The sequence below is a fragment of the Cryptomeria japonica genome, chromosome 9 (assembly GCF_030272615.1).
Source record: "Cryptomeria japonica chromosome 9, Sugi_1.0, whole genome shotgun sequence".
Taxonomy (NCBI): Eukaryota; Viridiplantae; Streptophyta; class Pinopsida; order Cupressales; family Cupressaceae; genus Cryptomeria; species Cryptomeria japonica.
In genome coordinates this window covers 305,881,080-305,895,551 of record NC_081413.1, presented here as the reverse complement: position 1 = coordinate 305,895,551, position 14,472 = coordinate 305,881,080, and the positions used below count along the sequence as shown (strand labels likewise).

Genomic DNA, 14,472 nt, shown 5'->3' with positions numbered 1-14,472 from the left:
TACCCTAACCATAAGTGAGTCAGGTCGTCTCATGTTGACCATGTTTTTCGTCAGCCTGTCGCATCAGGTAGCCCTAATTTGGTTTGTATAGGGGTTTTAGAGTTTCACGACTCTAAGTCATTGATTGGTTTCCAAGTTAGTTTGTTATTATTATTATTATTATTATTATTATTTTTATTAATAATTGAATTAAAAATTGCATTGGCTCATGTTTGATATATATATATATATATATATATATATGTAGGTAATCAGTACCATGGTCAATATGACCGTATGCGTGCTCCCATAGACATGTATACATAGGATATATAAATTCATATATATTATATTAATGTTCTTTCAACATAAGGTCCTCTTGTGCAATGCATTAGTCGATTCTATTATGGTTATTTTAATAAAGTTAAATATATAAAAGGGGACTTTAATATTTAAATTAGTTTACCTTAAATCATTCTTAAGTCGCTAAAGCATATAGTGGCACAAAGCAAAGGTATCAAATTTCAGAAAATTCGAATGTTGATTTCAATGTCTTTTTAATATACTTATCGGACATAATATGAGTAAAACCACAACATATATTTTAGTAGATATTGAGATTCATACTTAGTAAAATGATAAAGTCGAAGGAATAAGAAATCGACTCTTCTAGAAACTTCAAAAGGCAAAGAAGGCTTTTCGCGTGACTGGTATCTTCTTCTAGAAGACGAACACTTTGGGCGTGATACTTGTGTGAGGAGCTTGACAGCACTTTGGCATGATCAATCTTGTGGAAATTAGGGCGAAATGGAAATAGGAATTCATATTGTGGAGTATATAGGCTTTTCCTGGAAGTAGCGATGGACATTCTACTCACTTGAAGTTCATTTTTCTGCAAAAGAAAATACAAAAGCTATACATTCGGGAAGGCTCAGAGATTTCCAAAGTCTAGGCGTTGTGTAGGAAGCCATACCGAGACGTTTCTCTCTTCATTTTTCCAAGTTATGCTTTCTGTGAAAACTTAATAAATTTGTGCAAGCATTATTCTTCTTCCTCAATTTGAAATAAGGAAGGATTAGCTTAAGAAAAACGTATAAGGAATATGTAGAATAGTTTGGAAATGGAGAATGGTTGTGGTATAATTTCTTGTGTGTAGGAAATATTTGTATAAGTTGTGTTTTCCTTCTTGTAGACAAAAAGAAAATAAATTATATGCACAAAATGTTAACACACAGCCATGATTGTGTATACACAACATGTTAACTATGCAGAATAGTTTGGAAATCATTTTTTATTTGGAAATGGAGAATGGTTGTGGTATAATTTCTTGTGTGTAGGAAATAGAAGAACACAAGGAAATATTTGTATAAGCTGTGTTTTCCTTCTTGTAGACAAAAAAAAAAATTATATGCACAAAATGTTAACACACAGCCATGACTGTGTATACACAACATGTTAACACATAGCCATGGCTGTGCACACTCAGAATGACTGTGTATTGCATTTCCAGTGTTGTTGTGTTTGGACTGTGTAAACCCTTATAATCCATAGGAGATACACTCATTTTATTAATGTATTCAAATGAATTTTGAAAAGGTCAATATGACTACAAACATATAGTGCAGTTGTAGCAGCATACATAGGGTTTGGTTTTAAAAATAAAAAATAGAATAAAAACCCTTGACAGCTGGAACTGTATGATGCATTGTGTTTATTTATAACAGTTGAGAACAATTCTTTTGACAGTAAATAAGATATATATTGAGAAAGCACAATAAGGTTGGTTTAGTTTCTTATTTTGAAAATGTGTAAGAAAGGCATAAATGCCTAACTATCTGAATATGCAAAATAATACTGCTCAGATTAGAGGGTATGCGTACCAAAAAGACTTGTATTATGAAGAATTAACCTTCTTGTTTTGAACTGTCTCAGAATTATCCAAATCTGAAAAATATTACAGCAGTGAGGCTGATCATTCAATTTGAGATTAACCTTCTCTAGCACGTGTTGAAAACTAAAACCCTAGTTTAGGAAGGAAAATGGGTAAGAGCAAAACAGGGGAACCCATAATGCAGTTAGCATTCCAATTACAAAAAAGATGCACTCAAACATTGCAATGAAAGCAAAGACATGTCATGCATAATGTTCATTCAAACTTAAAGATCATATGGGTAGCTGGCGGCTCTTAAGCCATTTACCTCTCATAACCTAGGGGTTTAGTTGTATTCTCTGTTAACTTATGAAATGATTTATGAGAATGATTGAACAAACCCCATATAAGGATTAGTGTGGATAACAAAATCATGTAATACTAGTAGTGTTTCTTTCCTTTCTGTTAAAAGTTGCAAAGTTGTAGTTTATTTTGCTTTATTTCGTTTAAGCATGTTACACTATTTTCTGAGGGTTTCACACCTCAGATCTGCAGATCCACTCATGGAAGAGCTTCATCGCTACATATATTAGAGTTGCTGTAAGATTTATATCAATTTCAGATCTCCTTGTTGTTCCAATAAGTTAGGTGTGTAATATTCTAAGAGTAACCACCATATGACATTTCTTGAATTGTTGAGTTATGTTTGCTTCTGAGAAATCTGATTCTGTTGAGTATGATCTTGCATTTTGTTGGGATGTCTGATCTAAGGTGGATGTCAATGAGTTTCAAATACTAAATTGTTGAACTAAAAATATAATTGGCAAGTTGTATTCCCAAAATTCCCCGTGTTTTCTTTTTATGCAATAATAAACAGCTAACCCTAGGTCTCAAGAAGGACATTCTAGATAGTTTGTGTTTGATCTTATGCATGGACTATATAATTGGAGTACAATGGAATCTCAATGCTTTATTCAATCCAAAAACCACATAATCGGCTCATGAAGCAAGCAAAATTTCATCATATTAATATATTTGCTAGTAAATAAACAATATCCTAATTGGAAGATTCCACTTGGAAATTATTGGGAATGTGAAGCCCAACGATCACATGACCATTCGCCTTCTCCAGACTCTTCATTTCACACCTGAACATAAATGTATAAATAGATTCCTTGGTTGAGAGTGGAAATAGCCTTTACAGTGAACCACCATAAATCTCGTTGTCTCATGTCCTTGTGTTATTTTCTTTCTCTGTTTTATGTTTATTATATGCTTTTCTCTGCTCATTTAAATTAACAGAAATACATGAACATAATAGCAGCCAATATGTAGATATTCTAGTAGTAAATTAACATGAGCATAAATTAAAACTTCAAACTTGGAAATGTTGTATCAATGTTTAGAATAAATCTCTACAAAAACAACATAGGGCACAAATCACTCAGCTCAATGGTGATCTTCAAGTCAAATCACTCGATCACCTAGGTGGGTTTTCGTCCACAAAATTGATTGTCAAAGGGATCTCCTCCCTCAGCTAAAAATTGAACCATGTTCAACCTATCCAAACTGGATTTGTAAAAGTAAAATGTCCAAAATCCTTCTCTTCTCAAAAACTCCTACTTTTATAGAAACTTTGAGGGCAACTAAAATAATTTCCCCTTTTTTCTTTCTTTTTTTTTAATATTTCTTTTTGCACTCTAGTCACCACCTTGAACTTAATATTATATATCACTTTGAGAAGCTGTTTAATTTAATAAAAAAAAATTAGTTGTACTTTATTTATAACAATTATGGACATGTCCCTACGGAGGCAACCGTTCATAACAATTAGTTTGTTTAAGTTTAATTTCCAAACTGTATGCTCTGTTAATATATCACTCTCCAGATAATAACCGATTTACCATTAGTTAGACTCATGAGGGCTATATCTTAACAATTTTCAGTTGCTCGAAATAACTATATTTTATAAATAAAGTACAACTAATTTTTTTTTATTAAATTAAACAGCTTCTCAAAGTGATATATAATATTAAGTTCAAGGTGGTGACTAGAGTGCAAAAAGAAATATTAAAAAAAAAGAAAGAAAAAAGGGGAAATTATTTTAGTTGCCCTCAAAGTTTCTATAAAAGTAAACTGCCACGTATGGACATGTCCCTACGGAGGCAACCTTTCCTCTTGTATTTAAACCGGATTCAATGATGGAGACGATCAATAACTCACGGCAATCAGTCTTCCAAAATCGCTGTCATTATTCTTCGATCCATATTTCACAACATGGTATCAGAGCCAGCATATTAAGAGAATAAATTAGACAGCCATATTACTCATAAGCATTTATCGGAAGTAAATAACAAATCAACGCAGAGGCTATATACGCAGAGGATATATCCGACTAAGAAAATATTCAAAATGTCAAGTAGTATGAGAGTGGAAGATAGACTCAAAGGAGCCTCCAACTTCGTTTCTTGGAAGATACGAATCATTGCCATTCTTGAAGAACTAGAATTAGAGTCTTACATAGAAGAAAATCTAGACATGCCAAATGATGAACCAGAGAAATCTACCTGGAAAAGGCGTAATAATAAAGCAAAGAAAATAATTATTGACTCAGTCAAAGATCATATTCTTCCATCTATAGCCAGACTGCCTAAAGCATATAAAGTATTTAAAACCATTAAAAATACATATGAAGTTAACAATGCAAGCAGAATGTTAACCTTGAAACAACAACTTTTAAACATAAAGATGAATAAAGATGATACAATATCTACATACTTTTCAAGGATATCTGAAGTAAAAGACCAATTACAAACTATTGGAAATGAGGTAGATGATCAAGAAATCTCTCTCATAGCCCTAAGAGGATTACCAATTTCATGGGAATCCTACATTCAATGTATTAGCAGAACACCCCCCTTACCCAAATTTGAACAACTTAAGAATGAGTGCATTCAAGAGGAATCTCGACTAATCTCAAGAGGATTAGTGACAAATAAAGAAGGAGAAATCCAAGCACTTAATACAAATACCTTCAACAAAAAGAAAAAGTTCTCCAAAAGGAAGAGAGGAAATAAAAACCATCAGAAAAGAGATATGTATAAAATTCAGTGTTACAAATGCGACAAATATGGGCACACTCACAAGAATTGTCCAGAAAGGAAGAAAACACAAGCTAGTCTAGCCGAAGACAAAGGAGAAAACTCACTTTTCTTCTTAGCCCTATCAAGCGAAATAAATACAAATAAAAACACTTGGATCGTAGAAAGTGGAGCATCAAGGCATATAACTGGATTCAGAAATCAGTTTGAAACACTTAACGGGCACTCAAGTGAAGAGGTTACTATTGGAGATAACTCCACATATCCTGTGAAAGGAATTGGGACCTGTACTATCAAACTAAGAAATGGAGTATCTCTACAATTAAAGGATGTTTTGTTTGTACCTGGAATAAAAAGAAATCTAGTCTCAATCTCAGGCCTAGCTGATCAAGGATATCGGGTTACCTTCAATGAAGATAAAGTTCTACTTTGGCCTAAAAATACAAATATCAAAAATGCCATAACAGTAGGTTCAAGAGATGGTAGCCTATACAAACTATGCAGTGATCAAAAGGAAGCACTAAATCTTGAAGTTTCAAATAATAATGAATTATGGCACAAAAGATTAGGACACCTAAGATATAGTGCTCTATCCAACATAAAGAAGATTACTTCAGGACTGCCCCAACTAAAATCTGAACACACAGGCATTTGCAAAGGATGTGCCTTGGGAAAGAATGTGAAAGTTTCTTTTCCCTCAAGCGAGCACAAATCAAAAGTTATTTTAGAACTAATTCACTCAGACCTATGCGGTCCAATGTCAACACCATCCCTAACTAGATCCTTATACTACATAATCTTTGTTGACGACTACTCTTGAAAAACATGGATATATTTTCTAAAGTGCAAAGACTCAAATGAAGTACTATCTAAGTTCAAAGAATTCAAGGCACTAGTAGAAAACCAATCAGGGAAGAAAATTAAGGTGTTAAGATCCGACAATGGGGGAGAATATACATCTGACAACTTCAAAGACTTTTGTAATTCTGTTGGGATTAAGAGGGAGTATACTGTACCATATAATCCACAACAGAATGGAGTAGCAGAAAGAAAGAACAGAACCATAATTGAAGCAACAAAAGCCATGATGCATGACCAAGACTTACACACTTCATTCTGGGCAGAAGCTTCAAATACAGCAGTCTACATTCAAAACAGATGTCCGCACTCAGTTCTAGAAAACATAACTCCTGAAGAAGCTTTTACAGGGAACAAACCAGACTTAAGTCATTTAAGGATATTTGGCTGTCCCGTATATATACATGTTCCTAAAGAAAAGAGGACAAAATTAGAACCATCCGGAAAAGAGGTATCTTCATTGGCTATAGTGAAAATACTAAAGGATATCGCATTTACATTCCAGGGAAAAAATTTGTTGAGATAAGTAGAGATGTAAAGTTTGAAGAAAACACTACACTCAAAAAACCTGAGGATGATAACATTACTAAAGAAGAAGAAGATCACATAACTGAGATTGAGAGGGAGAATATCATAGAAAATTCCAAACCTTCAGACACTGAGAGGGAGGACATCATAAGAGCTTCTGAACCTCTTGTTGATGAAAATATTGAAACACTCAATAACAAGAAAAGACCTCTATGGGCAAGGAAAATGATTGAAGAGAATAATGTAGAACCAAATGAAATTTCCAAAGAAAATAAGAGAACAAGAACTCTAAAATGTTATGCTGCACTTTAACCGAACTCACAAATTCTGAACCAACAAATGTCAGAGAAGCCTTATCAAAACAGGGTTGGAAAGATGCTATGGTTGAAGAATATCAATCTATACTAAAGAATGATGTTTGGGATATAGTGCCTAGACCAAAAGACAAATCAGTTGTCTCATCCAAGTGGTTATTCAAGATCAAATATGCATCTGATGGCAGCATTGAAAAACATAAAGCTCGCTTTGTGGCCAGGGGATTCTCTCAGAAAGCAGGAATTGATTATGAAGAGACATTTGCCCCAATTGCCCGGTATACGTCAGTAAGAACAATCATTGCAATTGTAGCATCCAAAGGATGGAAAATTCACCAAATGGATGTAAAGACTGCCTTCCTAAATGGTTCAATTGAAGAAGAAGTATATATAGAACAACCAGAAGGATTCACCATACGTGATAAAAATTGCTATGTTTGTAAACTAAAGAAAGCTCTCTATGGGTTAAAACAAGCACCTAGGGCCTGGTATGCAAGGATAGACAACTATCTCTCCAAACTAGGGTACTCCAAGAACCTAGCAGATCCCAACATCTACTTCAAGGCTTCAAATGGCCATATGATTATATTGGTCCTTTACGTGGATGATCTTTTGATAACATGAGAGGATAATCTCATTGAGAAATGTAAGCAAGATCTGGCAGCAGAATTCGATATGAAGGATCTAGGGCTTCTACATTATTTTCTGGGATTAGAAGTATGGCAGAAGAAAAACTACATCTTCCTAAATCAAGGAAAGTACACCACAGATATTCTAACTAGATTTGGGATGATGGAGTGTAAGCCATTAGCTACACCAATGGAAACTAATTTGCACAAGCTGAAAATTGAGGCAGAAGATTCAGAACCTACAAATCCCACACTCTACAGACAAATCGTCGGTTCACTCATGTATTTGGTAAATACTCGTCCTGATATCTGCTATGCTACAAATGTATTAAGTCACTTCATGTGTGAACCTAAGAAGATACATCTAATGGCTGCTAAACACATTCTAAGATATTTACGAGGAATGTTGAGATTCAACTTGAAGGATATTCTGATTCTGATTGGGCCGGAAGTACCATTGACCGTAAAAGTACTACAGGGTGTTGCTTCAGTCTTGGTTTTGCTATGATATCTTGGTTCAGCAGAAAACAATCAGCAGTTGCACAAAGCTCCACCGAAGCAAAATATATGGCAGCCTCCATGGGAGCTCGTGAAGCGGTATGGCTAAGAAAGTTATTATTTGGATTATTTGGAAAAACTCTGAATTCAACAATAATTCACTGTGATAATCAGAGTTGTATCAAGCTCTCAGTAAATCCAGTTTTTCACAATCGATCCAAACATATTGAGATCCCTTATCACTACATAAGAGATATGGTAGATCGAAGCGTCATAAAACTAGTGTACATCAGTACTGAAGAACAAAATGCTGATATCTTCACCAAGCCACTTGCAAGATTGAAGATAGAATACTTCAGAAGTAAACTTCGTATGACTAGATTGTAATTGAGATTATTAGGATGAAATTCCTACCATGTGTAATTTGTTCATGAATAAATAAATAAAATGTATATTGCAATATTCTAACTGTGTTCAAGAAGATGACGATCTTCTTATGTTTAAGGTTACTATTTCAAGGTGACGATCTTGACAATAGTTGACCAAGTGTCAAGATTGACTACATTAAGTTGTTGTCCCGGACTGTGCCGGATATCTTGATCCTAAAGTATGTGATCATCTCATGATTGACTTCTTAAGTGATTGTCCCAGACTAAGCCGGATATCATGATATTGAGTTTATTGTCATGACAAGACTATATTAAATGTTGTCCCGAATTGTGTTGGAAGTCATGACAGAATATGCTCCCAAGAAAATTACTTAGATCCACTCCTGCTAAGAGGGAGTGTTAAGATATAGCCCTCATGAATCTAACTAATGGTAAATCGGTTATTATCTGGAGAGTGATATATTAACAGAGCATACAGTTTGGAAATTAAACATAAACAAACTAATTGTTATGAACAGTTGCCTCCGTAGGGACATGTCCATACGTGGCAACTGCCTACGGAGGCAACCTTTCCTCTTGTATTTAAACCGGATTCAATGATGGAGACGATCAATAACTCACAGCAATCAGTCTTCCAGAATCGCTATCATTATTCTTCGATCCATATTTCACAACAAAAATTAAATTATTAAATTATTTTGATTCTCAAAAAGGGGACATGACAATTACACAATGATGTGTTGTCCCCTATATTGTTCTTGGGATCTATACCAAAAACCTCCTTTGTCCTTGGTTTTTCCTACAATCTTCCTCTTTGATACCGATTTGCAATTTATAATCCCATGGTAGTAGCTTATGAGGTCCAAAAATGCTATTTTTAGATGTCAAACATTATTTAATGAGGTCGATGGAACACAGATTCCCAATCAGAATGTAAGTATTACGAATGATGTCATATATGCAAGGTTGATTAAAAAGAGGAAAAAACCAAATTGATGTTTAAAATAATTCAATTTTCATTTTAGACACTTATATTGTCATAAAATGTCTAATGAACCTATGATGATGTTATCAAGCATTTGTTGCATCTTCAATCTCATGTTGTACCCCAAGAGTTTGAATATGCAATTAATTGCTTCTCATTTTAGTAAAGGTCTACTTAAGACCAATTATCCAAGATAGAAAAGGAATAGTCTAATAGTTGACTTCAACAAGTGTGATTTGTTATCTCCTACTGTGGTATGGCAGTGTAGTTCCAATAAGACTGTTCATATGCCATTTTCATACTTCCATAGTACTTTCAAGTGAACAGAACTACATATTCTTTGATGAAACAATGGATATGGTTTGCAATTTGGAAAGAAAATTTTCAAGCCTAAGGGGCCTACAAAAATCTACAAAAACTTCTCAGCAAGACAAATAAATAAACACCCAAAGATTCTAATGTGCTACTTTCATTGAAGAGTAGAACAGATATTATTTCTTTTGCTAAATCTGCAAAGTAACCAGCATTGGGTCCAAACAATGGAGTTCATCATTTTATGTGGATCCTAGGTACAGTATGGTTTGGGCATTGTTACCAGATTTGAAAAATTTGATTGTCCCAGAGGTTCAAAAAGTTCACAAATCTGAAAAGAAAATTAAAATTCAGAATTGAGAAGTCCAGACTAAATTGGACAAATCCAGCATGCCCAAAAAATCCGGGTCTAGACACATTTGAGCCAATCTGTCCGGGTTTGGTAACTATGGGTTTGGGTGCACATATACAAAATGTATAAACAAAATAAAAATTGTGGACAAAATAAACAAAATTAGCCATAACATCAATGTCATAAGCATTTAATAATACAGGTACCCAACATAATAGAAGAATCCCAGAGGTACCTATCAAGTACTTGTAAGAGTATAGAAATCTCTAGGGAAGAATATGGAAACGTAGACTGAAAAAAATGTTCCATATCTTTGAGGGCAAAGAATTAACATTTTTCATAGTAAATTGTCCCAATGCTTGTATTTATGAGGGCATCACTCCTACAAACCGTTGATAATTTAGTTTAGACAATGAATCTTAACACTTAATATTCTAAACTGAAGTGATAGTTTAGGCTAGTAAATACTGCGTGAGGTTTCTTGGTCATCGCCTAAATTACTCTTTACTTGATTTTCTTAAAGCAAATTAAGTTTGTTTTGATAATATCCAAGAGACATACATCATTGAAATGTATTAATTTGGTCCACCAAAGATACAACACCAAAAAAAATCTGAAGATTCTATCTCAAGTTTCAACGCAACAAAATTGAAGCAAAAGATAAGTATCTCCAAATGTTGCGAGTGAATAGGAAAATGGTATTTCCACTCATGATCTCCGTTGAGGACCAAGTTAATTAATAAAGAACCGTTAAATAAAGGAGGACCACATGTCCCTTTCTTTGACATCTACAAGCAACCTTTTTATTTAGCTGTAATACAAACAACAAACTAAATTATTAGGCTTTTAAATTTGTGAGATTTTTACCCATGCAAATCCATCAAACAGACAAACAATTTTAGTAAGTCATTTCTTACATAACTGGGGAGTTTTGTAAAATATTACTGGGACTCCTCTATTTCCCCCCATCCTTGAGAATCGATTCCAATCGGGTTGATTCAAAATTCTCCTTCCTGTAAAAAGCTGCTCCAAATTTTGGGTAAAGATTTAATTTTATGCAGTTTTATGCTTTTCAGGTGATGCATGGACCACCTACAGCAAAAAATTCTCTGCATATATTTTTAAGCCAGAACTATGATTGCCATTTGAGTAACCTTTTATTATAACTGACCTTCTCTCTCATGCATATTGGTAGAGATCACAAGGCAAGGGCTACCCGCAAAGCATTCAAGCACCTTTAAAGAGTCTTTGTACCAGAGAGGAAGATGTGAATACATCAACCTAGAGACTCTTACCCGAGGCTTATTCCAAAGTGGCAAAGATTTGAAAGCATGTAATGCCTTATAATTAATTCATATTTTTCTTTTGCAAAAATCTTTCTATTGTCTATCAGGTTCCCGAATTAGAGAGCTCCAAGTTTGATACAAATTCACCTTAAGTTGTTAAATATGCACAACAGATTAAACACACACTCTAAAGTGCTCTTTAGTTCAGTCTATTCGTATGTTTGTTCCATCAAAAGGATGTGTGGAAAATCTGTAAGGGGGACCAGCTTCAAGCAAAATCACGTCAATATCAGAATTATATTTTTCAAAACAAAAGCTGAGGTAATGTAAAGGATGCATGGAAAATCTGCAAGGAGGCCAAACTTCAAATAAGTTATGTTGATCCCAAGTTATATCTTTCAACAAACATCAAGGTTTTGCATATAATGATAATATTTTTTCAAAGATAATAAGCAAGCTCTAAACTTTAGGTATGATCACAAAAGAGCTCCATGAGAATATCTCACTGCATCCATCTTTCATCAGCATAGAAAATTACCATAAACTTCACAATGCTTCCTAAAAGGGCAACATGTTTCTCGAATAAGGAATAATAAAAATAATTCAAAAGAATGATATTTAATGTGACAATACAGGACATAATGAGAAGAATTGCAGACACAGATTACAGCTTTCCTTTGTCTATGCTGAAATTTTCTGCTTGTTTCCCCTCCAGTGAAGAATGTATGTGGATATAAACGAACAATGTTAAAACTTAATACTATTTGCACACATATCATTGTTGCTGTCCGCCTCAATGATTCATGAATTGTTAGCAAGAGATAAGTGGGGCTGAACAAGATTATTGTCTGTCACTTTGACAAAAAAATTACAAATATTGATTCCCCATTTACAATTTTTTTGAAAAAATCATTAGATTCATCATTATTTACAATTATTAGTAGTAAAATCCATAACACTAAAAAGATCAGTAATGATCTGTTCAGGCAAGCAGCTAGCAAGGCTACACCATATCAATTGGGATTCATAAGTTATTAATTCGTGTACATCAGAGTTCGTATATGGTGGTACATAGGTCATATTAATTAACATAGAATTGCATAAGAAGATGGGCAGATGTAAAAAAATGAATATTTGCTACCAAATATGACATACCTGATACATCTTCCTTGCCCCGCAATTCCTGCAACACTTGCTTTGCCTCTCGCATTCGCCCTTTGCTAACAAGCCACCTTGGAGACTCAGGTAGGTAAAAAATGGTCAAAACCACATACACAATGGATGGAATGAACAAGACAGCCAACATTAATCTCCAGTTTGGGCTCTCCATCAATGACATCCCGAAAACCATACAGTATGACAAGAACATTCCAGTGGAACCAGTCATCTGTGGAAAAGTATTCAATGTTCCGCGTGTATCTGAAGGCGCAATCTCAGATATATAAGCCGGCACAAGGGTAAGGGCCAATCCAATCCCAAAGCCGTCCAAGAGCCGGGCTAGAAGCAATACATACACATTTGGAGACCAAAACATCACCAGTGCACTTACACTGTACAGCACAGATGATATGATCAACAAGGTCCGCCGTCCAATCCAATCTGATACTGTTCCAGCGAACGAGGTAAAGATTGTGGCCCCAATCAATGACATAGCCACAACAAGGCCTTCCATAGTAGTGCCCAGAGCAAATTCTTTTTTAATATACAGCACAGCGCCTGAATCAATCAAATCAACAAAGATTAGCACACACATTGCCACATCACAAAGCTAATGTTCATCCACAAAGATTATATTCCAAAGTTAGCTATGGTACACCAAAAATGAAAATTCAGTCCTCCAAGGATGATTCATTTCAGCCTCTAACACATTGCCTTCTAATATGTGTTTGCAGTAAGAAGCTAATGAATCTAAATTCAAAACAATCATACAAAACTTGAAGTGCCCCAGAACAAATTCTTTTTTAATATACAGTACAGCTCCTGAATCAATCAAATCCACAAAGATTAACAGACACATCGGCACATCACAAAGCTAATGTTCATCCACAAAGATTACATTGCAAAGCTAGCTATGTTACACCAAAAATAAAATTCAGTGCTCCACTGATGATATATTTCAGCCTATAACACATTTCCTTCTAACAAATGTTTGCAGTCATAAGCTAGTGAAACCTAAATCCAAGATGATCATACAAAGCCTGAAGATATCTGTCTGAGAACAGGACACAATCAATCTTCTAAACTAGCAAATGTACTATGATAGGATTCTACACTAAAATTTAGCCTAGAGAGCAACTCAAACATCCGCTCTCATCTCATCTCATCTCATCATCTTAAACAAACGAATTGGACAACTCAAAATTAGATTTCTCAAATTTACACATATATATTCTGGAATCTGGAATTTTCAATCATAAAGCAGAAAACCCTTTATTCCCTCTTTTGTTGATCCCAAATCCTCATAGGTTCGAATCCAAAAGCAAAGAAGCAGCAGTATATGTATATATCACACTGACCTGCTATAGTGGCGTTGTCCCATCCTTGCAGCATGTTCCCGATTGAGGCCGCAACCGCAACCAGCGCTGCTCCTCTGGCTTTCATTTTCACTAACAGATCGTTGCTTCCAATCCAAGCCCAACAGTCCTCACCTTCCACAGCCGATAGCTGTGGCAATCAAATAAGCTGCAGCAGGATTTCCCCAGAAATGCATCCAAAAGATACAAGCTGAATCTTGCCACACAACCCGACAAAAACAGCACCGTCAAAGATTTCAGACCATACAGCTCACTTGAGCTCACCCATTAACCAATTTAATTATTCTAACCCACGCAAATGCAAATAGTGTCAGTCTGCTTCATCACACTCTCCTCCCAATGAATTTTCCCCAGATACTCTCTAATTATTTCTTTTACTCGTTTTCTCAAATTTATTTCAATAATTACATCAGTGAACTAAATTACATTCGGATACTGTTGGAGATGGGTAATTCCAGTTATGATGCTCCAGTGATGTAATCATTCTGTGACCCTGTACTACCTGAAGTAAATTGCGGTCACAAAAAAAATTTCACATAAATCCAATAATCAGTTATAAGAGGTGAGCATAATGGTTTGGGTGTAGTATAAAACCGCTATCTATTACTTGAAGTTTGACAATCATTAGTTAATTAAAAAGTGGATTTTAAAAAATAAATCAATAATAAATATTAATACATAAAATAATTGATAATTTTTTTTTTTGATGGAGGTCCTTCATTAGTATTTTTTGCCAACCGTAAGGAGACTCATTTCGTCAAATTCACAAGTAGATCAAGGGTCTATTGACTTTAATTTTCTTTTTGATTATCTTTCTTCTTTTAAATATAAATTTAG

The 14,472-nt window shown here is 34.6% G+C and overlaps 1 protein-coding gene across 1 annotated transcript in view; it reads right to left on the bottom strand.

The window, feature by feature from the left end:
• Positions 1-14,151, bottom strand: part of LOC131079596 (monosaccharide-sensing protein 2) — a 44,219-nt gene extending 30,068 nt beyond the window's left edge. The window contains exons 1-2 of the mRNA XM_058017593.2: positions 13,618-14,151; positions 12,257-12,817 (exon numbers count right to left, since the gene is read on the bottom strand). Coding sequence (XP_057873576.2) covers positions 12,257-12,817; positions 13,618-13,702 — 646 coding nt within the window. The 5' untranslated portion in view covers positions 13,703-14,151. The remainder of the gene's footprint in view (positions 1-12,256; positions 12,818-13,617) is intronic.
• Positions 14,152-14,472: the final 321 nt, after the last annotated feature.